At 40.2% G+C, this 27,990-nt stretch overlaps 1 protein-coding gene across 1 annotated transcript; it reads right to left on the bottom strand.

Moving 5' to 3' along the window:
• Positions 1 to 49: 49 nt before the first annotated feature.
• Positions 50 to 27,021, bottom strand: SCGN (secretagogin, EF-hand calcium binding protein). Its single transcript, XM_032222262.1, has 11 exons — positions 26,929 to 27,021; positions 25,938 to 26,008; positions 20,703 to 20,795; positions 19,076 to 19,165; positions 17,229 to 17,285; positions 16,166 to 16,243; positions 4,158 to 4,213; positions 3,860 to 3,905; positions 3,696 to 3,755; positions 1,269 to 1,337; positions 50 to 312 (listed from the first exon to the last, which is right to left on the bottom strand). Exons 1-11 carry the CDS (start codon positions 26,999 to 27,001, stop codon positions 184 to 186), a joined length of 822 nt encoding a protein of 273 aa, XP_032078153.1. The 5' UTR covers positions 27,002 to 27,021; the 3' UTR covers positions 50 to 183.
• Positions 27,022 to 27,990: the final 969 nt, after the last annotated feature.

The raw sequence follows: 27,990 nt of genomic DNA, 5'->3' as shown, positions 1-27,990 counted from the left end.
AATACATACTTGTGACTACATACTTGCTAATTGAATATCCTTAACCTTCATGAGCCTATCTTCTAAGTTTCGTATGGCAGATTATTATTACATAGTACTGAAAAAGGTTTCACAAATGTCTGCACACGTTTTCACAAAGAAAAAAAAAAGCTGTTAAGAGCATAGAAAAAAGCATATTAATGCCTATGGGGTAGTTTTAATCCCCAGACATAAGGCAAGTTCAGATTTTTGAATTTTCCCATCCTTGTTCACATCGCAATGATGAAGCAGGATCTCTCGGAATTTATCCAAATCTGTACCCGTAATGCTGGGCTATAACAATGAGAGAGAGAGAAAGAGAGAGGAAGAGAAAGAGAAAGAGAAAGAAAGAGATTAAAGTGCATTTTGGAAAACAAAATAGTCATTTTTAGCATTAAGCTAATCTACTTTATTGATTTGATTCGATTAAGTTAAGTTAAACTCAATGCAATACCTTAAAAAATCTAGAAAAATTAAAATAACATAAAATTGAACACAACATGAGAACAACATATCGTTGCCAAGGGAATTACACACCAGTGGCCATGACATCAGTCTACCCGAGAGCCTTTCTCTGCCTCTTCTACATGGTTCCTTCATTTCCCAGCTTAGCCTGCAACTATTCCGTCAAAGTCCCTTATTCAAGTATAAACAAGGCCCAACCCTATTTAGCCTCCTAACCCAGCGAGGTTATATCTAATTGGAGTCAATGAGAAATAATGGAGTTGTACTCCAGGGTAATAGATTTAATTTTTTAAAAAGCACATAACATGAAACAGGCTTCTTGAACTGTGGCTCTTCCAGATGTTTTGAACCTTAACTCCTATTATCCCTAGCAAAGATAGGTAATTGCTTGATCTTTGAGGGTAATGCCAGATGTAATCTAGCATAAAGGAAGTTATCAGATTGGGGAAAGTTGCAAGAAATATATAGTGTAGAATTGAAATACACAGTTAATACATTACCAGCAAATATTTATACAAGGGAGGAAGGATGGGGAAGGACAGTAATTGAGGAAGTATGGCTAATTTGAATGATACAAGCTGTAATGTATGCAAAAGTTTATGTTGCATAACATTTTCCCACTCTTCTCCTCTTCACTTTCCATAAAAGAGAAATGTAAGCAGCTTATTTTGTTCAATCATTAAGCAAATGAACCGAAACATTCACAGGTCGACTAATAGATCTAGGACTGCGAGCAACTTTTGGTTAAAAAATAACGGGCAGAAAACATAATAAGAATAAGTTACCTTGACAAGCTCCATCATATCTTTTACAAACCCATCAACTTCTGGACCTTCAAGAGCTCCTGTCTTACTCTGGAATATATAACGATCAGGAACATTTATGGAGTAAAAATGTTGACATGTCTATCTACATACTTTGCTCCTCTTTCTGGCAATAATATATTCAACCTTCAAAGCTATATCCATAAGAAGGATCTCATAGAAAAGAAAAATAAAAGAAAATTACCAGAATCCATAAGGGAAAAATTACTGCCTTGCTCCTATCCTGTCAGCTTTGAGAACAAGTAGACACATAAATCTTACAAGAGCTGTGGCATATTACAGACTAATGGGATACGAGCATCAAGTTCTTTCCGCCACATGGACCAGATCAATAAGAGTCATACACTTTCTACAAGTGCTTTAAATGGGTGTCATCTGTGCAAACAAAAGGAGGAAACAAGTATGCTGGCCTCCTCTACATAATTCTATTGTTCTGCTTCTTATGGCCAACAGTTGACGTTGAAAGCTAGAGATCTTCATCTATTCGTGGAAATTCTTTATGCAATTCCAATCCATCAAAATGAAATGAAATATGACATCTATGAAAACCTTCATAGATAGAGACATTTTTCCACTGCCTATAGCAGGGGTGTCAAAGTCACGTTGTCACGTCATCGTCATGTGATGTATCATCACCTTTTTTGCTTTCGCTAAACCAGGGGTGGGGGTGGTCATCACGTGGCACTTCTGGCCTACAGACCATGACTGTTCTGACCGAGGCTTCCCAAAAGCATAAAGCAAACTCCTTGTTCCGCCAAAATACCCTTTTATTAATTTACTGTGAATTCTGCTCATTCATATCCAGCAAAGTCTTTCAAGGGAGGATTTATAGTCACAGACCTTATCTGGCTTGGAGAGCTGAAAGGCCAATATTTGCAAAACTTGGCAAGGAGTCTCAGAGAGTCACGAACCAATGAAGTGAACTAATTGTCTACTGCAAACTCCATTCCCCTTTCGCTCCTCTTTTATTTCCTTTGGGAGAAACCATTCATCATCCATTTGTGGCCTTACTTCCAAGTCAACCCCTGTTCTTTAGCTGTTTCCTTCATCTGAAAACTCTGCACATGCGCACACTGGGATCAGACTCCAGCTGTTTGTCTGGCTCACTGATGTCTGACTCTGAAGGCAGCTGAAAACTGGCATATGGCTCTGGCCCCCTCTCTGGCTCTGACACAGAGTCCTCATCAAAGTCTTCCTAAGACTCCAGCACTGGCCCATGTTCCTCCCCAACCTCCTCACTGTCTGAATCTGCTGCCAGCTCTGCTGGTTGCTGGCAGGCCACAACAGTGAGTTTGACACCCCCGGATAGTCTTCATCTGTGCATTACAATGAGAGACCAGAATTATCTGTATTGGTACCTAGAGGACAAAAAGAATTACTATGAATGGAAGACAGCCAGAACCCACTTATGAAGCAACTTGTAATCCTTGCCAAAAACAAAAAAAACCCTCTTGCTTTAACGATTACAAAATAGATACAGATTCTTGCTCATTGCCAAATACCTCTTGAAATGTTTTGCACAGCCTTAACAAATTTTAAATATATATATTACTTTTGACATTTTAAGTAATGGAAGGCAGAAAATGCTCTCCACTGAAAACAGTATTTGTTTGGAATAATGCCCTCTTGACCCATTTGCCCAGCAAAGCAGATATAATAATCTCTGCAACTATATGTGTATGCATGGATTTGTATACACACTTACATTTAAAAATAATTACTATAATTTTAATAAAGCAAAATCCATTTTTACACTTTGTGAAGAATGGTAACCAAGTGACTTGTCGTTAAACTGACTAGCCACAATAATATCACATCAGCAATGATTGTGCAAATAGTGTGAATTATCTAATTTCAATGCAAATTATATTTGCATGAGGACACCCATGATTTGCATGCCAACTAAATAGGACTCATTAATGACAGATAAATTCCTCTTCATAGATTATTAGTTGTTCCCGACTCTAGGGGGTGGTGCTCATCTCCGTTTCAAAGCCAGCACTGCCCGAAGACGTCTCCATGGTAATGTAGCTAGCATGACTAAATGTCGAAGGTGCATAGAACACTGTTACCTTCCCACCAAAGGTGGTTCCTATTTTTCTACTTGCATTTTTATGTGCTTTTGAACTTCTAGGTTGGCAGAAGCTGGGACAAGTAACAGGAGCTCACTCTGTTACGCGGCACTAGGGATTCGAACCCGCAAACTGCCAACCTTTCTGATTGACAAGCTCGGTGTCTTAGCCACTGAGCCACCACGTCCCATCTTTAAAGTAGACATAGAGTATTTGAGAATGTCTTCCAATAAAAGGCAGCATTCATAAAACGGGCTACTATCATTTCGTGTTTTTCAAGGTTAGTAATCCCAAATAGTAATAATAAAACTCTTACCACATCGTAGTGTGCAAAGATTTTCTCAAAGTCTCTTTTTCTTTCTTCTCCACTGGAAGCCTAAATCAAAGAACATGTAGAAGAGGAATTAATTTTTTTTTGAGGGGGGGGGGAACCACAGAAAAAAAAGAATAATCAAGTTTCCTGCAATTTGCTGTACTTACATCCAGTTTAAATTGAAGGAGAAAATTTTCCTGAAGAGCTAAAATCCTGAGAGGAGAGAGCCAAACCATTATTTTCTGAGAATTCATTTCCACAGAAATAAACAGTTGTGCTTGACAGAGCTCAGAGAGAGAGGAGATTTCACAGGACGTTAGCAGACATTTCTGGCAACAGTAGTTTGTGATATGGAGCATTGCTACCTTGCTTCCAGGAAAAGCAAGTCCTGAGCCTTTAGCAACTGTACAACAGGAGGTAAGCTGCCGAAGCTACTCCAAGTGAATCAAAACTGTGAATATTTACCTTGCAAGGTCATTCAGATCCAGTCGGCCATCGTTATTTTTGTCAAAGAGCTTCATCTACAAAGCAAATAGTGGAAGTGAAATGATTAATACTGGGAGAGCTTAAAAAAAAACCAGCACCCCAAACCAATACCCTGTTTTCCCAAAATAAGACCTCCCTGGATAATAAGTCCAATTGGCTTTTGAGTGCATGCACTAAAATAAGCCCTCCCCTGAAAATAAGCCTTTCTCAAAATTATTGCAACACAGCAGCAGCCATGAGTTGCCCACACTCGCTGCCTCTTGCACCTCAAAAATAATAAGACCTCCCCAAAAATAAGGCCAAGGGCTTATTTCGGGGGTCAAAAGAAAATAAGACCCTGTCTTGTTTTCAGGGAAACACAGTACCATTTTACTAATCAGAATGAAACACTCAAATTACTTTGAATGACAGTAGACAGACAAATGGTAGTTGCTTATGTGGTGATCCCAAGATGTTCCTAAGTCCATAGATTTCTCCCAGGGATATTTGGATTATTCAAGCCATAACTTTAAAATAATGCTTTGTGACTCTTCTTTCAGCTAGCGGGCATTGAATATGTAAGCAAGATATTTACCTCTTTCTCCCAATTTCCAATTTTTCCCTAACAACTGATGGAATAGAGTTTTTTTTTAAGTCTAGGTTGATTCAAAAGAAGGTGCTACTACCTTTAGTAGAGCTTGGTCTCTGGAAAGCCTGTATAAACCTGCAGCCCAAATGAGAATTTGGCTAAAAATCTGAAGCATGTAATTTTAGGATAAGACAATTGGGTAACCCTTAACAAGCTGCAGGGACAAATCAAGAATTAAATGTAGGTTGCAAAGGAACAATTGGTGGGGGAGTACTGAAAATTTAGGATTTTGCATCTGACATCCTTATGGGAAGACTTTATTATGTATTGTTTGGGAGTCGTGGGTAAGTACCAGAGGTGGGTTCCTACCAGTTCGCACCTATTTGGTAGAACTGGTTCATCAAATCTACCGAACCGGTTAGAAGAGGTTCCACCAGTGGACCCGGAAAGCAGGCCACACCTACAGAAGAGGTTCCAAAAATTTTTGAAACCCACCACTGGTCCTTGGATATGATTATTCTACACTATCATGCTCATATTTATAAAACTCAGTGCCTCTGTGAAAGGTAAGGATGACTATTGCGTTTGGGTTGCAATCAGAACATTGCGTGTGTTGAAGTTGTTTTAACGCAAACCAAAGATGCCTTTTAGAAAACAAGTTTACATCATATTCTTATGCATGCCAGTGCTGTATGTGCGGTAATTTAAGGTGGTTCTGACAAATGTCGTCGGCATCTTCATATCCGGTCACATGGGTGGCAAGCCACTCCCATCCGCTCACATGGGCGGCAAGCCACTCCCACAAAGGAGGCCACACCCACAGAGTAGGTTCAAACAATTTTTGAAACCCACCACTGGTAAGTACCTATGTAAACACTGTAGGTCTAAGATGTCAAAAGCAGCCTGCCTCAGAATTTCTTCCTTAGCTACTGGAACTACAATTCCCAGACATTTCTACCAACATGACTAAGAGTTCTGCAGCTCAACATTTCTGATAGAAGCAGTTCTAGTACATTGGGGGACACTATTAGGAAGAGGTTTGCAGGAGCAAGTCTCCTGAATTTGTTCTTGGAAGCCATAGGCCAGGGCTCTCCAAACTTGGCAAATTTAAGACCTGTGGACTTCAAATTCCAGAATTCCCCAGCCATGGCTGGCTGAGGGATTCAGGGAGGAAGTCCACAAGTCTTAAAGTTTCCAAGTTTGGAGAGCCCTACCATAGGCCATCAGAAGAATGGGCCTTATCCATACTCTTGCTGAGCCTTCCAAAAACATCTGACACTACCAGAGAGCTTTGTCTATGTAAAAATGAGATTTGATTAAGAAGTTTCAGTCTCTTCGTATCAATTTATTAATGTAAAATCTATTAATGTAAAAAGCTTTCTCTGCTCACTGAAGTATATTCTAATTCCACTTAACTTTATTCTTAGCATTTTCTTTCTTGCTGGTTGGTTTACTTTTGGCCCCACTCTCTGCCTTTTTCCTGTCATTTTGTCACACAAAAAAAAGGGAGGGTAATTTTTTTTTGAGAATGAAAGGAAAATAGCAGTATGTATACTGGTATTTTTTCTTTTTTATCTATATTGAAATGGAATTATAAATACCATCAACACAAAAGGGAGTTTGCTCAGAAGCTGAAATACACCAAGTGAATTAGAGGAAGAGTGGGAAGCAGAGGAGAGAAGAAAGATAGGAAGAGAGGGATAGGAGAGAGGGTGAGGGGGGAAGATGAGGTGTATAAGGAGGAGTGGTAAGGGGAGAGAGGAGGAGAAAGGAAGGGGATGTAGACTAGAAAATGATGGAGGGAAGAAAGGAAGTAGAGAGGGGGAGGAGAGAGAGGGAAGAAAGTAGATAAGGTATAAATATGGTGTATGGAGAGCAGAAGAGCCAATAACTGGGTTTTTTTTTGGGGGGGGAGGGTTGGTAGTTGATGGTAAGATGAATTGATGTAATTACTTAATAATACAACATGATATTGACTATGTAATAGTATACATGTGATTATATGCTATGAAAATGGAAAATAAAAATTTTCTATGTGAGAATGAAAGGAAAAGAAGAAAGAGTGAAGGAAACAATGAATGGAATAAACTATAATAAAAGGAGGTTGAGAAGCTGGATTTAATTTTTATATGTGGAAAGCAATTTGGCAAACTGCACGGCTTAGCTTCGGTTTTAAAATATTCAAACTGGGATAATGTTTAATCTTTTTTTTTATTAATGCTACCATTAGGAAAGCTGTAAAAAAAATCCCAGGGGGGGCGAACATGATTATATCCATATGTTGCCTAGTATCTCATCTTTCTATCCTTTAATCTTCAGGCTCAGCGGCTTAGAAGATAGGGCCATCTCAAAATCAGTATCCTGCACTCCTACAGTACATGATTTAGTTTTTTTCAGATGTATGTGCACCAGTGGTGGGTTTCAAAATTTTTAGAACCTATTCTGTAGGTGTGGCCTGTTTTGTGGGAATGGCTCGGTGGTCATGTGACCGGGTGGGCGTTGCCAACTTTGAAAATGTGGTGAAACTCACTTAACAAGGCTCTTGCTTAGCAACCAAAATTTTGGACTCAATTGTGGTCATAGGTTCTCTTTCTTTTTCCTTCTCTCTCTCTCTCCCTCTCTTTCCTCTCTCTCTCTTTCTCTCTTTTTTTTCCTTCCTTCCTTTTGTTTCTCTCCCCCTCTTTCTTTCTTCTCTCTCTCTCACTTCCTTTTTCTTTCTTTTTTTCTCTGTTTGTCTCTCTTTTTTCTCTTACTCTCCCTCCATTCCTTCCTTCCTTTCTTGTGTGTATCTCTTCCTTTCCTGTGTGTATCTCTCCCCCTTCCTTCCTTCCTTCCTTCCTTCCTTCCTTCCTTCCTTCCTTCTTCCTTCCTTCCTTTTGGAAGAGGTTCCAAAAGGTATGCTAAATTTCATGAACCAGTTCTGATGTACTGGTGCGAACCGGGAGAAACTCACCCCTGGTGTGCACGATGTACACTAAGGGTGTCCAGGCTTGGCAACTTTAAGTCTTGTGGATTTCAACTCCAAGAATTCCATCTGGGGAATTCTAGGGGTTGAAATCCACAGGTCCACAGGTCTTAAAGTTGCCAAGGTTGGACATCTCTGATGTAGCCAAATGGAGGCTTAAGCTTATTTACAAATACTATACAGTCTATGAATGGTAACTAGAAAGGTCCTTCTACAAAGATGTCCCCAAGATCAAGTGAGCAGTTTCTCTCTTTATCTTTGCATCTTACAAATTGCCTGTTTCTGCACCTCATGATCTCTCCCTCATACCCACTCAAGATGTGCCACCCAAACCCTCAACAGGAGAAGGGATCATGCTCTGATACAGTGAAATCTCTAACTTTCCAGCAGTTCCCATTGTGGAAACATTAATGAACTTGGATTATTAATCAGAAATATGTCAACTATCAACCGCAACGTAAGGATATACCTGGCCTCGTTTCACAAAAGAAGACTAATTGAGATGCCTGATAACAACTCTGTTTTTGATTGAAGCCTTCACTATCTATTGGAATTGACACATGATGAATGGCAGAATGAGCCACAGTGCTGCAGTGGTTAGAATGCAGTATCGCAGGCTAATTCTGTTGACTGCCAGAGTTCAGCACTTCGATTCTCACCAGCTCAAGGTTGACTTGGCCATCCACCCTTCTAAAGTTGGTGAAATGAGGACCCAGATTGTTGTGGGCAATATGCTGACTCTGTAAACCTCTTAGAGAGGGCTGTAAAGCACTGTGAAGTGGTATAGAAGTCTAAGTACCGTATATACTCGAGTATAAGCCGAGTTTTTCAGCCCACTTTTTGGGCTGAAAAAAGCCGCCTCGGCTTATACTCGAGTCTACAACTGGATCCGGCAGTGCTGTTGCCTGTTGGAGGAGGAGGAGGCGAACCAGCCTGCCATCGCCAGCCACGCTAGCCTGCCGCTCTTCCCACCCCCCTTCAAGCCCCACAGTCCAGCGGATGGAGCAGCGAAGCCCCGGGGCTTCGCTACTGCTCCCCGCATTTTCTGCACGGGGATCCCTTGGAGAGGGGATTCCAGCCTGCCATCGCCAGCCACTGCTAGCCCTGCCGCTATTCCCACCCCCTGCTCCATCCGCTGGACTGTGGGGCTTGGAAGGGGTGGGAAAGAGCGGCAGGGCTAGCGGTGTGGCTGGCGATGGCAGGCTGGAATCCCCTCTCCAAGGGATCCCCGTGCAGAAAATGCGGGGAGCAGTAGCGAAGCCCCGGGGCTTCGCTGCTCCATCCGCTGGACTGTGGGGCTTGGAAGGGGGTGGGAAGAGCGGCAGGGCTAGCGGTGGCCGGCGATGGCAGGCTGGTTCGCCTCCTCCTCCTCCAACAGCACTGCCGGATATCCGCCCAACGCTGCGGGGGCGCCAGCGGGAGCTTTGGCGGCTTCACCTCAGCCGCAGCGCTGGGCAGCAAATGTGCTGGTGCTGTTGGAGGAGGAGGAGGCGGCGGCAGCAATAGCACCTGAGGACAGGACAAGAAGCAATGGAAAACTTGTCAGAAGGAGACTCAAGCTGGAAATAACGAGAAATCTGACAGTAAGAACAATTAAAATCCTAGGAAATGTCCTTTCATGAAAATTACTTTTTCAGTTAACGCTGCCTGACATTAGTTGGGTGAACAGAACTATTAGTTGGCCAATTCTAAAAGGGAGCACCAGAAAGAACTTAAAATATTTTTTAAGAGAGCTGGGTTTTTCATTTATATTATATGTATGAACAGAATTAACACAAATTGCAGATACCAATCAAACATAAGAAAAAAGGATGAAATAATGCTCATTTTAAAAAAACTCAGTGAAAATAAAAACAATATACCAAGAAGGTGGCATACTGGTTGTGATTGATCTCTTCGGGGGATCCGGGGATCCCCTATACAAGTATTTTAATATTGCAGACTTGCAGTATTATAAGTCATACTGATATTATAGAACACTTTAATTAAGCGGGTCCCTGACTAACATAACTTTGAGGTTTCAAATAACACTGATTTTTATTTTGAAATTTACCGTAGCTGCTGCATTTCCCACCCTAGGCTTATACTCGAGTCAATAACTTTTCAGCTTTTTGGGGTAAAATTAGGTGCCTCGGCTTATATTCGGGTCGGCTTATACTCGAGTATATACGGTACTGTTGCTATGGCTGTTGCCAAGACAGAAACTAGGGGTTGGTGAGGCAGTGCCTGCTGACCAGAATCCCAAGGGCATTACTAAAATTTCAAAATAGTGATGAGAAAACTCACTTGCTGCCCTATGAAAATGCCCGACTCATGAAATAATGAGATATTTCAAGCCTTTGGCCATTTCTAGCAAGACGTTTCAGCAACCTCATGTGAAATCATACCAACGCTGCAGGAGATTAGAGTTTTATTGTCTCTTTTCTTGCACCTGGTTCATTGTCTGAGATCATCACTCAGTTCCATTGTATGAATCATGATTCACTACTGCAAATATGAGCCTAGCTTCATCTATAATTCACATCCCTTCTTTTCCCTTCTCTTCTTCTGGCAAGCTCAAAAGCCTTCGCTTCCCTTTTACAACACTGTACAGTGAAATAGGTAATTGTCGATAAACAGTTAATCTTACTCATTACATGGCCTTTCCTCTCCTTGAGGTTTACTTAGCTTTGTCAGTTCTGTCATTAGTGTCTGAACTGAGCTGAAAGCAAAAATCCCGTCATAACTGTTACAATAAGAAAAACATGTAGCCTGCAGAGAGACCTTATTATTAATTATTATTTATAAAAAGGTAAGGTTTCCCCTGTCCAGTCATCTTTGACTCCAGGAAGCAATGCTCATCTCCGTTTCTTAGCCAGGAAGCCAGCGTTTGTCGAAGAAGACGCTTTTGTTATCAGGTGGCCGGCATGACTGTACACTGAAACTCATGGAGCAAGTTATCTTCTCATTGAAGTGGTACCTATTTATCTACTTGCATTTGCATGCTTTCGAACTGGCAGAAGCTGGGCCAAGAATGGGAGCTCACTTGGGTCTCAAATTACCAGTCTTCAAGTCCAGCATCTTAACCTCTGGGCCACCAGGCCCTTCCTTATCATTTAGATCCCATCTGTGTTATTTTTTTATAAATAACTCAAGGTGGCAAGGGTACCTAATACTCCTTCCTCCTCCCGTATTCCCTACAGCAGCACCTTGTGAACTGGCTTGAGCTGAGAATTGGGCCCAAGTTACGCAGCTAGCTTTCATGCCTAATGCAGGTCTATGTACAGTTTCCTGGTTTTTTAGCCTGATGTGATAGCTAACTGTATTTTAGCAACCTATCCCAAAGAGCATGATTGTTTTTTCATGTACCCATCCCTTTTCTTTGAAAGCTCTTCCCGGAATTTGTGATGGGTTAATGTACTAAGGTGCACAGGACGTGGTCTCCTGCTGCACCTAGAATAATTTTTAAAAGAAAAGCTAAATAGATGGTGCCATGGGCTTATGAAGGACCCAAGCAATTATATTCAAACACTATTTTATATCTCAGGGATCCAATAAGTTAAATTATTCATCAATTCTTTGGACAAAATGGAGAACATTTCATCATCCAGGTAGCTGAGAATTAATCCATAGCATCCAAAGAACTATCAGATCCCACAGACTAGGCCTCCTCCGAATTCCATCTGCCGGCCAATGTTGGCTGGTGACTCCTCGGGGGAGGGCCTTCTCTGCGGATGCTCCCAGCTTCTGGAACGATCTCCCCGTTGAGTCCGGACTCTACTACCCTTCCGGCCTGTTCCGGCAGGCCTTGGGCTGTTGAACTATCCAGCCCCATTCGAGGTTACGACTTTTGTTGAATTTTAAATTGCTGCTTTTTATTTTATTTTTGTATCTCCTCCCCTTTTTATTGTTAGCCGCCCTGAGTCTCTCGGGAATAGGGCGGCATACAAACCAATAAAAATAAATAAAATGGATTCCCCTCCTCATTTCCTTTAAATTTCACATTTTAAAAAGGTTTAAAATTACATTTTACATAGGTAAAAGGTGCAGCTACATCTGATGGAAGCATATTGACTACTGGAAATGAAAGCCAATTGCTGACAGCCGGGCAGATATTATCATGACTTGCTATTTTAGCCAATGAATAATAATAACCTCAGTCTGGAAATGTTTATTTTGGAAGGGTAGGTAGAATGATTTGCAGATGAATATCCCAGCAATGAGCTTTCCTTTCACGTGGCATAGACAAAACATAGCTTTGTGAATTGCAGAATGCTAAATACCAGGACAGGGGTGGGATGCTACTGTTTCGCCCCGGTTCGGGAGAACCTGTTGCTAATGTTATGGCTGGTTTGGAGAACCTCTAAATCTCACCCCTGGCTGGCCCTGCCCACCCCTCTCCTCCCACTCCTCCCTGCTCCTCCCAGGAGTCTCCACGGCCCGTTTTGGATGTGAAATAAGCGCAGAGCCCGTGTAGAGGCTTGGGGAGGGGGAAAACAGGCCCCGGAAGGACTCCGGAGCCCAGGGGAGGCAGTTTTTGCCCTCCCAGAGGCTCGAGGAAAGCCTCTGGAGCTTGGGAAAGGCGAAAAAAAACCCTCCTCTGTGGTGCAGGAGGCCGAGTAGGCCATGGCCACTATGGCCACGCCCACCCAGCAACCGGGCAGAGAACTTGTTGCTGAAATTTTTGAAGCCCACTCCTGTACCAGAGTACTTTAAAAGTCATACCATAGAGCAGTGGTTCCCAAATTTGGCAACTTTAAGACTTGTGGAGAGCTGGCTGGTGAATTCTGGGAGTTGAAGTCCACAAGTCTTAAAGTTGGCCAAGTTTGGGAACCACTGCCATAGAGTAACTCTATGGTCATCAAATATATATATAAACGACTTGTAAGGCCTTCAAGACAGAACTGGAATTAATGGAGATAGAATTTATAGAGAGCTACACTGCTACAAAGGCAATAGAAAGCCCTATCAGAAAGATCAGCAATGATACAATGCTACCTGGATGACTGAGAATCTTCATCAACATCAGCAAGGATAAACTTCTACAAATTAAGTTTCCTTTTTTTTTTAGGAAGGCATATAAAGGTGATCAGAGTTGCCTTGATTGCCAGTGCACCATCACATTGACATTGGTGCAAATATATGTTTGGACAATTCATCAGCCAATTAGCACCCTCAAAATGCTCTCAACTCCCACCCACTCAATATGGACAATGTACATGTTTAGCTAGCAACAAATAAAAAGAGGATTTGTACATCCTTGCGTTATGCTTTAGAGGACATGATGCCCTCATAGTGAGTCCTGGGTGATAGACTTGCAGCCATGTTAACTTGGTCCTTTTAGTTCAGCGGCGAAACCTTTTTCTTTGCTGATCAACACTCCTAGCAGGGACGTGCAGTCACTAGAGGCAGGGGAGGCGTGGCCTCACCAGTCATGAGGAGAAGGAAAGAATTTTAAAGAATTTTTAAAAAATAATTAAAGCCAAAGTAGTTGCTACCAGATTCACAGTGACTTGGAACAGTGCTTAGTGTTAACTATAGAAGGAGGCCAGAGAAATAGAGGCCTCCTGTGCATAAGCAATTTTTCGCCTTTTAAGAGTTAAGCAAGGGTTAACAAGCAAAAAATTTCATATGCAAAGGAGGCACGTGTTCTCTCACCTCCTGTAGAGGGCATTTTTAGAGGCTTTTTAGAGTTCTCTGGGAGCAACTAGCTCAGTCTGACTCAGAGCTCTGGCCTTTCATGAGGGGAGGGCAGGGCAGGCAGAAGCAGAGTTGAAATCGTCTCTGAAACAGCTGGAAAAGGTGCGTGTGTGGGGAGGGGGGAGGAATTCAAAAAGTTTTATCGGAAGGCAGCAGGGGAAGGGGGGGTATGGCAGAGGAGCTGCTTTCAAGCCTTTGGAAAATATATCCAATCCAACTTCTGTGTTTGTGTTTGTTTGAGAGTGAGAGGGATCCAATTCCTCTGTGTGCGTGTGTCTGTTTGAGAGAGGGGGGAGGGAGGGAGGGAGGAGGGGGGGGAAGAAGGAGGGGGAGGGAGAAGAAAAAAAATGGGAAAACTTATTTTGCAAGGGGGAAAAATGCTGTCGCTTTAAATCGGAACTGAGCATGCCTGGCTGTGGAATTCTGGGAGTTGAAGTCCACAAGTCTAAAAAGTGCCTCACCAGTCATAAAGCTGACCGCACGTCACTGACTCCTAGGATGATAGCACTATGGCTTTGTTCATCATCCTTTGATCCCACTGACACGCAAAGATTTGCTAAGGAATGGCCTCCTAGTAGCTGGAGGAACACTATTGCTGGATTTCAAAGGGGCCCACTACTAGAAAAACTACTCTTTAAGTCACCATATGTCTCCTCCAATTGTCTTAGCAAAGGACTGGGTTAGTTATGCAAGTGTGCTGCTTTCAGGTTGAACACTTTGCTTTCCCAGTTTAAAATTTAAATTCAATTTAAATGTAATTCAAATAACCATGTAACCAATGGCTACTTACAGATGTGTTCTGTTTCCGGAATTGAAATGTACCGGTAATAAAAGATATCAAGACTCTTCCCTCTGTGTGCTAATAATCTTAGTCCTTATCCCCGGACTTTTCTGTATTTTTTTTTTTATCTTTCAGGAACCTTTTTTTATATTATTTAATGAGTTCAACATAATTGAGATAAAATATCTCAAAAAATGCAAGATACATGGAAAGAAAACATAACGAACAAAATTACTAGGATTACTAAACAAACTAAACATGTCTTTGGGCTAAGTGTTCCTGATTATTGGTTCCAAGTGAGCTTTTTAAAAAATAGGTTAATAAGAAATATTGAAATGGAAAAGGCTTACATGCTTAGGCCATTTAGAGGGTAATCTATCTGCGCTCACTTGAATATAAAATGATTGAAATTAGTGGCTTTTAAGTACATATGTTGTGCTATTAGAGCTATAAAGGCCAAATACAGTTTAAACTGAGCATGGCAATAAACTGGCAGCCAATAAAGATGAAATAATAACAATAACATTGGACAAATGTGGTTGCAGAGCAAGCCTCAATTAATATCCTGCATCTGAAAATTTACTTTTGGTTGCTGACATTCTGCAAAGCATTCACCCTTTACACTTTCAAGCTGTTGCCACAGCCCCAAAAACTAAAGGAATGTTTTTGATTTAGAACAAGAATATGACCAACCTTCCCAGTGATGGGTTTCAAAAAATTTTGGAACCTCTTCTGTAGGTGTAGCCTGCTTTCCGGGTCCACTGGTGGAACCTCTTCTAACCAGTTCGGTAGATTTGACGAACCGGTTCTACCGAATTGGTGCGAACTGGTAGGAACCCACCTCTGATCCTTCCTCAACATCTTACCAAGCCTCCTTAAAGCAGGACTTCCCAAGCCCTTTCCTTCCTTACCCAAAGCCACTTATCAGTAATTCCTTTTTACTGATATCCTTTTAATCAGAAAGGTCTTATTGAAAGATCTATTGGGATTGGATGATGAGTTTGTGTGTCCTTACCAGAGGTGGGTTCCTACCAGTTCGCACCTATTCGGTAGAACCGGTTCGTCAAATCTACCGAGCCGATTAGAAGAGTTTCCACCAGTGGACCTGGAAAGCAGGCCACACCTACAGAAGAGGTTCCAAAATTTTTTGAAACCCACCACTGGTCCTTGGATATGATTATTCTACACTATCATGCTCATATTTATAAAACTCAGTGCCTCTGTGAAAGGTAAGGATGACTACTGCGTTTGTGGTGCAATCAGAACATTGCGTGTGTTGAAGTTGTTTTAACGCAAACCAAAAATGTCTTTTAAAAAACAAGTTTACATCACATTCTTATGCATGCCAGTGCTGTGTGTGAGGTAATTTAAGGTGGTTCTGGCAAGTGTCGTCAGCATCTTCATATCCGGTCACATGGGCAGCAAGCCACTCCCATCCGGTCACATGGGCAGCAAGCCACTCCCACAAAGGAAGCCACACCCACAGAATAGGTTCAAACAATTTTTGAAACCCACCACTGGTCCTTACTGAAAGAAAAACCACTCTTTCCTAATTTTGGGTAAATTACATGGGTTTAGGAAGCACCGCTTTAAAAGGCATCAGCTGCAGATGATACTTTCCCTCTAGCACAGTGTCTAAAAATGACATATTACTGGGTACAAGTGGTTTTGTACACCAAGCCTCTGAGTCACATAAAGGAAAAATATAGAATTCCAGAATTGGATGGTCCTTTTGAGAGAACTCAGAACTCTCCTTAATTCATTTTTCTCTTTGCTCTTGCCTCTACCATTTCCATTTTTTCCCTTTGCATCATGTTTCTGAAGGTAGAAGATTGCTGTTTGAAACCATCCTTAAATCCTATGTGCTTTGTGTATAATATTCTTTTTCATCCTTTGCTGCACACATCCAAGTAATGTAAAAATCCTTCAGGCTGCCTCAGAGATTTAGGAATTACTATAATGCTAGGAATAATAGTTAAGAATTTTCAGTTTACCATGGTATCCGTATATTCTTTCAGTTTTGCTTCGGAAACGTTTTTTTCCTGCTGTTGAAACAGATCTTGCAGAAAGTCCTAAATTCAGGAAAGAGGGTAGAAGTTATGTTTCAGCTTCATCCTAGAACAATATGCATGAGTCAGAGCTTGATTCAGACAAGTCTCATGCATAATTCATGGATGACCAACTTTGTCTCTGTAGTTGAAAATAGGCACAGCAGGTTTCCACTATTTAAAGAGACACTAGCACCTCTACAAAGGTAAAAGAAATAATAAATTAACCTGCAAATATTGCCACAAAGGGGAACAGAACATCTAAGTCTTGTCTATAAGCATGCTGTGGGCCTATTCATTTTGGAGGCTTATTCCCAGTCACTGTTGCTACCTCCAAGGAAACTTACCATATTTTTTGGACTATAAGACACACCAGAGTATAAGACGCACCAAGATTTTGAAGAGGTAAATTAAAAAAAAAAAGTTTTTGCACTCTGCAAGCCTCCCAAACCCTCTGCATGCCTCATTTTTTGCAAAAAAGGGGGTGGGGGTGGGGGGTGGGCATGCAGAGCTTTCAGAAGCTTTTAGAGTGTTCTGGGGGCTGAGGGGGGGTGGCAAAAATGAGCAAAAAAAAACAGGACTTTTTTGCCAAAAAAGGGGCATGCAGAGGCTTTGGAAATCCTGCCCCTTTGCAAAAATGAATGTGCAGAGGATTTGGGAGGCTTGGAGAGTAACTCCTGGGGGCTGGGGGGGCAAAAAATGAGCAAAAGCCTGCCCTCCCCAGCCCCCAGGAGCACTTTTCAAGCCTCCCAAATCCTCTGCACATTCATTTTTTGCAAAGGGGGCAGGATTTCGATAGGCCAAAAGTGCTATATTCAGTGTATAAGACGCACCCCGATTTTCACCCTCTTTTTTGAGGGAAAAAGGTGCATCTTACACTCCGAAAAATACAGTAATTGCAGCTTCCACCTGGAACTCTGCTTAGTACAGGTGTTGGGTCCAGCTAATCAAAGAGTAGCTAATAATAAAAGCCGCATCTGGATACAGTTCCAGCAAGCCCAGGACTTACTCGGAGTTCACAGGCTGAAATAAAGCCACTGCTGTCAGCATCGTAATGGCGCCAAATCTGCAGGAAAGAAAAAAGTGTGATATTTTACAAATTATGTCCTTGAATTAACATCACAACCTCAGCAATCAATCCTTTCACAGATTTCTCTCAGGACCATTACAGTGCTACAGGTTCAGATAGCAGAAGCCTGAAGAAGTGGTTGTACCGCTAAAAAAAGCAAAGTAAATAACATAGAACATTTTCTGTTAATCTGGTTCATTAGATCAGTTTCACAGAACTGTCTAGTAGCAATAGCAATAGCAGTTAGACTTATATACCGCTTCATAGGGCTTTCAGCCCTCTCTAAGCGGTTTACAGAGTCAGCATATCGCCCCCACAGTCTGGGTCCTCATTTCACCCACCTCGGAAGGATGGAAGGCTGAGTCAACCTTGAGCCGGTGAGATTAGAACCGCTGAACTGCAGATAACAGTCAGCTGAAGTGGCCTGCAGTACTGCACCCTAACCACTGCGCCACCTCTTAGTTGCCAAATCACAAAAAAAGAGTCATAGTATTAGAAAGAAGATTTTATATATAGTCCTCAATTGCCCACAATTGGGCCCAAATTTCAAAGACTGCGGAAGAAAAGAGTGCAGCCACCATTTTATTTGCTATCTGTTTATTTTGTCCATAACATACTCTACACTGTCCAATTTTATTACTGGTTTCACTTGTTTGTGTTACTGATTTTTTTTCCCATGAAAAGAAGTCAAACTACAGACATGCTAGCTCAGTATGGACGTGTGGTTTCCATGATCGCGCATCCAGGCCCGGCTATTGCTGTGCAAATAAGATAGCTTATCTTAAACTGCATTTTGAGGCTGAAACTGATAAGCCATAAAATCTGTTCTAACCCGGTATAGAATTATCTTTACAGGATGAGAAATGATAATAATTTATGAATTACTAGGAAGTCCACAAATCACATCTCAGTTTCCATATAAAAGCTGGCTAAACTGGGCATCTTCTTGGGGAATGTGTTAAAGCTGTTGAGTTTTTCTCAGTTTATTGGCTGAAAACTTATTTTTACTAGGTTTTTTTTTTTATTGTAAGAGACTATGGTGCATAAGGCCAGCATGTTGCTAGCATATTTTTCATAAGAGAAATCTGATCACTGAACTACATGGGAAAATAGGACACAAGCTTTTAATTCTTTCCATATGAAGTAAACATGGCTTAGCCATTAAACCTTCTGATATCTGCAGTTTGTTAAACCAACTGTGATATTTTCACAGTTCAAAAACACATAGTCCTTTGTGGTTATATTTGCTTTAAAGAAAGATAAGGTTGTAATTTATGAACTGAATAAGCAGCTACAAAAAGGAGTAGGGTAGGGTAGCGTAGCGTAGGGTAGGGTAGATTAGGGTAGGGTAGGGTAGAGTAGGTAGGGTAGGGTAGGGTAGGGTATGATTACCTGTGTCAAGAAGCATGTGTTGTCACTTTCAACAAACCACACACAAATAAGAGATGATATATTACAGAACACAAAAAAGAGATGGATCTAGGGCTCAAATTCATCTCAAGGAAGTTTTGTAGAAGAAAAGTTGCTGATATTCAATGCCCACATATGTTTTACCTCCCTCATTTTCAACAACACTATCGTTTTGTCCCAGATAAATATATATTTTGGGTATCAAAAGAAAAGAGTAGAAATAGTCTCAGGTTTAGCTCCTCTCATCACACAAAAATACATTCTGTTTTTAAATACCAAATCCATCAGTACTTATTTTATATGAAGCAGTGGACTGAGTGAAATAACAATCACAGTTGTTACTTCAAAAACTGGAACAATGCAGCAAGAACTCTTACCCGCATGAACTCCACGCTGCTATTCAAAGGAGTTTCTCGTTGGAAAAGTAGCAGAAAGTTGTCTTCCTCAGTCAAAATCATACTGGCAAGCTAAAATAACATAAATTATTATCATTGTATAATAATAGCAATAGCAATAGCAGTTAGACTTATATACTGCTTCATAGGGCTTTCAGCCCTCTCTAAGCAGTTTACAGAGTCAGCATTTTGCCCCCACAGTCTGGGTCCTCATTTCACCCACCTCAGGAAGGATGGAATGCTGAGTCAACCTTGAGCCGGTGAGATTAGAACCGCTGAACTGCAGATTAACAGTCAGCTGAAGTGGCCTGCAGTACTGCACCCTAACCACTGCGCCACCTCGGCTCTGATAATCAGTATCCTCAATCGATATTAGGTCAATCAAACAAGTTAAGAGGGTAACTCTGTGGTTTTTAATGTGTCTCACACATATGGCACATATAAAAAAGATATGGACCTTCAATCATATAGTCATCATCTTGCCTTTTTAAAACCTTTTTTATCCCTACCCCCATCTTCCCAATGCCCTTGGCTCTGTATGTTTACAGGACTCAGGGTTGCCTAGCAGGCATGGTCAAAAATCAAGATGACAAGCACAACAATGAGTTCTAAGCTTTTCCTGTTTTTTTTATGTGTATCACATGAGTGTAACACATAAAAACATGGGCGGAGCTCATATTGTTGTGGTTGCGATCTTAACCTTTTTATTTTTGAAATTTTTTTATTAGTTTTATTACAGAAAAAGAACAAAAAAAAATCATCTTACATTACATCTTGTAGAAAGCGTAGCCATTGGTCACAAGTACATTTCGTGCGTGCCTTCCACAATCACATATATTCCATTCAGTTTAGATTGTATATCTTAACATTTATATATTTTACTGTCACCATACCACCATTTTCATTTAATTAAGATTTCAAGAACACAGCCACCTGCTGGCATTTTTTTTTCTTTCCCCACTCTCAATCAATTTGCCATATCTTATATCTTTATAACATATTCTAAGAAAAAAGTCAATTAATAGGACATCTAACATTTCCTCTCCCTAGCATATCTTTATTATTATTATAGTTAACTAAAGATCTTAACCTTTTTGACCTTGTCAAAAAGAGCCGAGGTGGCGCAGTGGTTAGGGTGCAATACTGCAGGGCACTTTAGCTGACTGTGATCTGCAGTTCAGCAGTTCAAATCTCACCGGCTCAAGGTAGACTCAGCCTTCCATCCTTCCACGGTGGGTGAAATGAGGACCCGGACTGTGGGGGGCAAGTTGCTGACTCAATTTGCTAAAAAATTTGTAAACCGCTTAGAGAGGTATATAAGTCAAATAAATAAATAAATAAATAAATAATAAATAAATAAATAAATAAATAAATAAATAAATAAATAATAAATAATAATAAATAAATAAATAAATAATAAATAAATAAATAAATGTCTTGTCAACACTTTTTGTGAGACTTTTGCCAGAAATAGGAATCAAGTATGGCTGAAATGAGAAAACAGCAGCGATATCTAAGGTACAAGAAATTCTATTATTAAAACTGGCTCTTGGGTGTGTTCAATTATCTATGCTATTTTCTAAAAGTCCCAAAAGAAGAAAAGAGGCACCTCTTGTATTTGCAAGCGTCCATCATTAGTTACATCGTAGGTTGACATCAATTGTTCTTTCATCCTCTGAAACTTTTCTTCGCTAATGGGGCTCTGTTACAAAAAAAAAAAAAATGATCACAGGACTTTGGCTACAACTGACATTCTAAGAGTAACAGAATGTTCTTTTTATGTTTCTTCAAGATCACCCACGGAAGGCTTACAATTGGTGTTCTGTATTGAAAGGAAAAGATTTAGAGCAACTTTAATGCTAAAGGAGTAAAAAATCAGTTTGATCTGCTTTGCTAACGAAGATTCCCAATTAAATACACAGTACTTGCTATATTATCTTGTAGGCATTTGTAACTGGAGGAACAACACACAACCATATGTGCACATATGTAGCACAGAATAAGAAGTTGTAGAGAACCACAGCATCTGCAATTGTAGGTAATCCTCAACTTACAACCACAATTGAACCCAAAATTTCCATTGCTAAGCAAAACAATTGTTGCGTGGCAGCTTCCTACCTCCAACTTGAAGATATCCGACTGCAAAATCAAATGACCTTCATCTTAGGCAGAATTTTTGGGAGCAACTTTAGAAGTGTATGAATTGGAGTCATGCAAACACCAGGGTGTCATATGGAACCACATTCTAAGGCATAATTTTTATAACTCCTCCTTTATTTCATAGAATTATTGAATGTAAGGACTGGAAGTGACCTTGGAGATCAGTGGTGGTGTCCTCAGCAAACCATGATGGTATCAAAAATAATACCATGATTTAAATGCCACTACTACAGACTTGCTTTCCAACAACTGGCACACGTCACAGCATTTGTGTGATGCCATTGTAAACACCCTGAGTCCTCCAGTGGAGACCCATGGACCCATCTAGTTTGGTGCCATGCTTAGTGCATTGAGTAACAATTGGTGAGAATTGTTGACTATAAACGTCCTGGATGACAAAAGGGTCACAGAAATGAAACACCCAATCCAAATATGTGGTGCATGACCTTAAAATTAGTCAGGACTCAGGAGAACACCAAAACCAGAGTATATCTATTGCTAAAACTTGTCTATGCTCCAAGAGTTATGGAAACAAGAATTTGGAAAACCCCAATACCTCCAGATATTTTATCCCAAATGAAGGAGCTTTCAGAAAGTATAACAAAGAAGTGGGTTGATTTCCATGGCTGATTTTTAAAAATATCACCTATGACTATAATTCAAACTTCCAGCTTGACTTTCCAAGTGGAAACTACAAAAGGAGTTCAAGATCATTTAAGGCTTTGAAAATTATACTATAAACAGGATAGCAGAACAGAACATATTCAGCTGAATTCATCAGCTTTAGACATCAGCTTCCTTTTTAAAATAAAATTGCTAATTAATGGCTCATATGTTTCAACTCAAAGGTATATAGCCCAATAAGAATTTACCCTTGAATGTGTATGTGTGTGTGTGTGTGTGTGTGTGTAATTATGTAACTTGTAACTTGAAGCAAACATTAATTCTTTACATAAAACATATTTTATCAACAAGTTAGCAGTGTTAATTACAAAATTAGATTTCTAGTAACATTAGACAAGAACCAGTTTGTTGTAGTGCTTAAGGCACCACACTAGACACCAGGAGACTGTGAGTTCTAGCACTGCCTTAGGCACAAGGTCAGGTGGGTGAACCTAGGTGAGCAACTAATCCTACAAAGAAGACAGGGACAAGGCCACTTCCAAAAGTCTTGCCAAAAAAACCACAGAGGCTAGTCCAAGCAGGCACTGGGAGTCAAAATTAACTCAAAGGCACAATAAATAAATACACATTCAGGATTGTTTTCACCATCAAAGAATCCACGCCTTACAAATCTGGAAATGCCAAGAAATGTAACCCATTAGCAGACTGTATTCTTTAGGCAATTTTCTTTACTTAACTTCCTGTTCTGCACATTATGTGATATTCCTGAGAAATCCCATTTCTCTCTCTTTTAAATCCTCCCATAAGTTGTCTATAGTATGAGTATCAATTTCTGTCTTGATTATGATACATTCATATTTTCCTAGAAATGTTTGTAAACAATGCCCTATACTGGTATTAAAACTGTTTATATTAATAGAAATGTATTGTGTTTTTGATTGATTTATAATGTTCAGAGTTCAAATGTTCCATGTTGGTAGATATTGCACATGTGCACTTAATTATAGCTGACAGTTGATGAAAAATGTTGGATGAAGCCAGTCTATTTGTTTTCTTTGAACTCAGAATGTCGGGTGAACCTGTTAGAGAGGCCGTGAAAAATACTTTTCTGGTTAACCCACTATTCTTATTTCAAAACAAATAGCTAGTTCTCCTTTTAAAGTACATGGAAACAGTAACCAGGAACAGCTGAGCCGAGCTATCAAGGTTTCAAAATGGAACATTGGCTATTTTAAGGGAGGGGGGGCGCCCTCAACAACCCTGAGGGAAATATAATGACATTTTGCCAAATGTAGGTAGAAAACCAGAAGAAGATAATTTCTGGATGTCTGTGTTGTGAATAAGTCCATTTCTTCTCTGACCCAGATTTCAAAATTAACTCCCAGATTCCTCAGAGCATCTTGCCAATTAAAACCACCCTCCCAATTCCCCCATGTTGTATTTCAACCATCCAATTGTCTCTTTTTTCCATTTGCACGCTTGACAAATTCTGTCGTTCTATTGTTTTCCCCAGATGGAGTTGCTATTCTTACACAAAATGAGAAAAGATTAGAGTAGCGAAATGGGAAAAATACCAACAAGCAGAGACTCCATTGGTCATTAGGGAAAAATAGCAACAGGGAAAGGTTTAAAAATAATAATTATGGAACTGTTAGCTATTCAAACGGAGACAACTTTCAGTGTACACATTAGAATTTATTTGCTTGCATGATGCTCTTTAAATTTCCAAAGCACAAAAATAAAAGCTGGTTATTCCTTCTCACAATAACCCCGCTAGATTGTGTGGTAGATGTCTTTGCATCACTTTTATGGTTCCAAAATAGTCTACAAAATAGTTATAGATTGAATAGATCACTGTAAAGAAGAAAGGAGATCTCCCATTCTCTACTTATAGGATTATAGCCATTGGTAATATCTAATATTACAGTTATAATATTGGAAATATGCATAAATGTGACTGGCCCACCAAACAGATATGGCAGAGGAAGCATATGTCCCTTGCTAGTTTGACAGATTAATCAGGTGTGGTGAAATTTATTTAATCTTTCCTGTATAAGTTATTTTGTCTGACAGAAGTTCTTTAAGCCTGTCCATTTATTTAATTATTAAGCTTGGTCACAAAGTTAATCAGATATTTAGTTTGGATTTGGTTTTTCTATCATGAAATCATAATTGCCAGCTATTTAGCTGCTGTTGACCTTCATTCACACCAAGTTCTTTAATTTTTAGAAGGTAGGTACAACATAACTTTTCTCAGCATAACTAGTTAGTACCTATCCTCTTCATCAGGGGTGTCAAACTTGCAGCCCACAGGCTGGATGCATCACAGGCTGGCCATGCCCACCCCCGGTTTAGTGAAGGGGAAAATAGTTGCAATACATCACATGACGATGACAACATGACAATGCGAGTTTGACACCCCTGCTCTTCATTGTGTAATCGGTAGACAAGAAATAAATGTTGCATTCTCCTTTCACCTGTCAATTTCTTTTTCTCTCTTCTCAAATTTCTAACAAACTAGGATCCTGCAATTGCAATAAAATTACCAGAAATCTTTAGGCATTGAAACATATAAGTATGGTATTCTGGCTTCTCATGACTGGGGGAAATGTCTGCAGTGACATTCAGTGGAATGGAAAATTGTTCTTTCTACAAAATTTCATTTCATGTAAAGCATAGTAAACATGCTCAGCTAAAATGGCCATTTTTCATGATGAGCTCGCCTCTGAAAACAGAGAGGTAAAAAATAAAAATGGATATATATACTTCTAGAAAGAACAACAGACACTAATTTACTGTTCATACATTTAGAAATGTGACCCCTCTTTTAAAGAAAAAAATTAAATTCAGCTACTGATTGAACTACATCAGCTAATATTAATCCTTCTTTAACCTTCCTTTGTTTATTTTTTGGTGTTACATGGAAATATAAAGTTGTAATTAAATTGAGGTGCTACCAATTTAGAATAACTGATCACATACATATGCTTACAGTAAATGGTTCAGAGTTTAACAGCTGGGATCCTTTTTTTTAAAATTTTAGACAACCTTCAGGAAGGTTTTTAGTGCAACCTATTTCTGTACCTGGTTAATCTAAATTTACATACTTGCAAATTATCCTTATATTCCATATAAAGTGGAACCTTAGTTCAGATGTGATTTAAACAACCCACACATCCCAAAATTAGCTTTCCTTCATTTCTGCTTTTCAACAGGTTGCCCAGTTAGCAATGGTTAGAAATTGAAAAGTCTGATCACTATGGTGTAAATAAATACACAGCTAATGTAATAAAAGTATTGCGTATGGCTTTTGTAATTTCTTAAATTAAAACTACATGTTCAAGAACAGGCAAAGTAGACCATAGAGGGAGACTGTGTATCTCTTGTTGTACTCTGAATAGGAAGCAATCAAAACCAGGACAACACATTTGCTGAAATAAAATAACCATGCAGTATCTTATTTACAGATTTTTGCATCCAAGTATCAATCCAAGGAAATCTGATACTAATTTACACAACATCTGTAAAACTAACATTACCACAGATTCTATGGGCCATAGAACACCTGCTTTACAACGCAATAGATACACAAGGCTCATTAATCAAGCTAAACAGGTGGTACGGTTTCCTGAAAAAGACAGGTGAGCCTTATGCCTGAAATATGACCAGTGGGTTGGAGAGTCAACACAGAAGCAGCAGTAATGAGATTGCTTTGACAGGAAGCAAAGTAGACTCTGGGGGTAGCAAATGATTTTTAGTGGTAGGAATTACCAGGCAAATCAGTAAGAGATACATGTAAGGATATGGTTAAACACCCTCATCACGATCAAGCACCGCACAGAACAACAACCTGCACAGAGAGTCTTAAAAAGTCAACCTGCTATTTCAGTGGAGGAAGGGTGGAGAAACGAATTCAGCCACTCCTCCCAACGGCTCCTGATAAACAACTGAGTTCCAGAACAGATGTTCAGCTCTGCTGTATTTAATCCAGCCAGGAATAGGCTGGATAAGCTTTTGTTTATGTCATCCTTACTTGCACGGAAGATGATGGAGTACTTACTTTACTGCCCAGGATCTCAAGCAGGTGACAGAAAAAGTTATCAAGCTCTTTTCCTTCTATGTAACCATTGTCTAAAAATAAAATAAAATAAACCATATTACTGAATATGCAAAAAGTAGATCAATCCCAAGCCCGATGCCTTATATCACCAATTCCTATTTCATAAATGGATCGAATCTATGTCTCAAAGGAGCTTGAGACATATGTACGTCCTGGATCTGCTGTGGCTGAAGTGTTTTCTTCTAACATATGCAACTCATGTATGACATATTTGTGTGTTTATGTTTGTTGTATGTTTATTATACTTTTATGCCGCCCTATTCCCGAGGAACTCGGGGCGGCTAACAAACAAGTGGGGAAGGGGGAGACACAAAAAACAAACAAGACAGAAACAAGACACAACTTGTTTACTTTAATTGAACTGATTTGAATACTTTATTTGGCCATCTGTGATTCAACACACCAAGAATATGTCTCCGGTAACGAAGCACTCAGTGTGCATGCAAAGCCACAGAGAGAATAATAATAATACCAATAAAAGGGGGAAATAAATAAGGATAAATAAGAATACTCCAGCCACACTGTAGTAAGACTAATATACATAGACGTTAGACAAAACTGCAAGAATTAGGTGTTCGGCAAAGTGAGGGTATTGGAGTGGGGGGAGAGAAAAAAAACGGTCCCTGTGAGTAATGAGTCATTAAAAACTATTCAGGAGTAAACAAACTAACTGGTCATCCATTGATTAATCATCTCCAGCAGTGGCAAAAAGGTTCGCAGCTTGACAGGGCATCTTGTATTGGAAAGTGAAGCACATTGGTTACAGATAAAAAGTTCAGGCCAAGGGGGGAAATCCCAAAGAGCAGGGAATCTCAGTCAATCAAAGGGCCCGTTCGGGGGAGCCGAGAGAAGAGCGAAACAGACTTATCCCAAATTAAGTTTTTGCCCCGAGGAACCCTCCGCCCTACCCAAATCTCCGCCTGTCACTCACCGTCAGCGTCGAAGCGCTGCCAGAGGTTCCGGAAACTTGCAGCGTCCAAGAGGGGCAGGAGATCGCTGTCCATGGTGCTTACGACGGCCGAAGTTTGGGGTGCCGGCCTTTGAACCGACCCGCGGCGGCGACTGACAAAGGAAAGCGGCAGTAGTGGAGCCGCCCAGCGCTCCCAAGTTCCCACCTGCTGCTTCGATAGGCGGTCAGAGCGACCTCGAAGAGGAGGGGAAAGCAAATCAAAGAAACTGCGCGGATCGTGGTTTCCCAAGTGATTAATTGGTAAGGGGTGACTGACAACTCTGCTCCTAACAAAAAGCAAGGGGACGGAAACGGTGCTTTAAATTAAGTTGTCCTCGCCTTACTTGCGACGGATAAGCAAACAGTGTAAGATCTACACTGGGAGGAAGGAAACGTCTGTATTGGGAAATGTATTTGAGCTTTGCAAAATTTGATAAAGTTGGCATCGGTTTTTAATTTAAAAAAAAACCCACAGCATAATAAAGTGGTTTCTAGTGAGCGGAGAAAGCACTCTAACTATAGACCAAGAAGTCAAGAAATGACTAGGAATAACCTCTCATTATTTAATCAGAAGGCAGGGTGCATCTGTGGGATAGTTTTTTTAACCTTAATAATTACAGACAAATCAATCTTATGTGGTTCTTATGAATTACAGTTATTCTGCCAGAGATGTTTTAAAACATCACCTGTGTTTTCAAAAAGATTTCCTACACACTTAGCACTGTTGAGGGATACGAAAAGGAAATATTTTTTTAATTATTCATTGTTAATTAATCAACAGTATTTTCAGCACTCAAAATGGGTCTGAAGGCTCCATTGCATCTCATAGAAGCAGTCTATTTGTAGAACGTTAAATTAGGGTTTTTAAATGGTTTCTTATCAGATACCAATAACAATGGCTATATAATTACATCCAAGCCTTGACAGAGAACTGGTGTTGGGTGTTTTTGAGGCTGCGGTTTGAGCAAGATGGTAATTATTAGCACTATCCATTACCTTTCAGTTTTGTAAAAAAAATGTATCAGCTATTTTGTTGTCTTTTAT

This window comes from Thamnophis elegans, chromosome 8 (genome assembly GCF_009769535.1).
Source record: "Thamnophis elegans isolate rThaEle1 chromosome 8, rThaEle1.pri, whole genome shotgun sequence".
Lineage (NCBI taxonomy): Eukaryota > Metazoa > Chordata > Lepidosauria > Squamata > Colubridae > Thamnophis > Thamnophis elegans.
Note: the sequence above shows the minus strand (reverse complement) of the source record. Positions and strands in the feature narration are given on the sequence as shown.

Excerpts from the sequence above, each read along its gene's own strand:
- SCGN (XM_032222262.1), bottom strand. The coding sequence starts at position 27,001 with ATGGACAGCGATCTCCTGCCCCTCTTGGACGCTGCAAGTTTCCGGAAC. Across the intron at positions 17,286-19,075 it reads GCAGCGTGGAGTTCATGCGG|ATTTGGCGCCATTACGATGC; the intron begins GTAAGAGTTCTT and ends TCTTTCCTGCAG. Across the intron at positions 313-1,268 it reads ATATGATGGAGCTTGTCAAG|CCCAGCATTACGGGTACAGA; the intron begins GTAACTTATTCT and ends TCATTGTTATAG.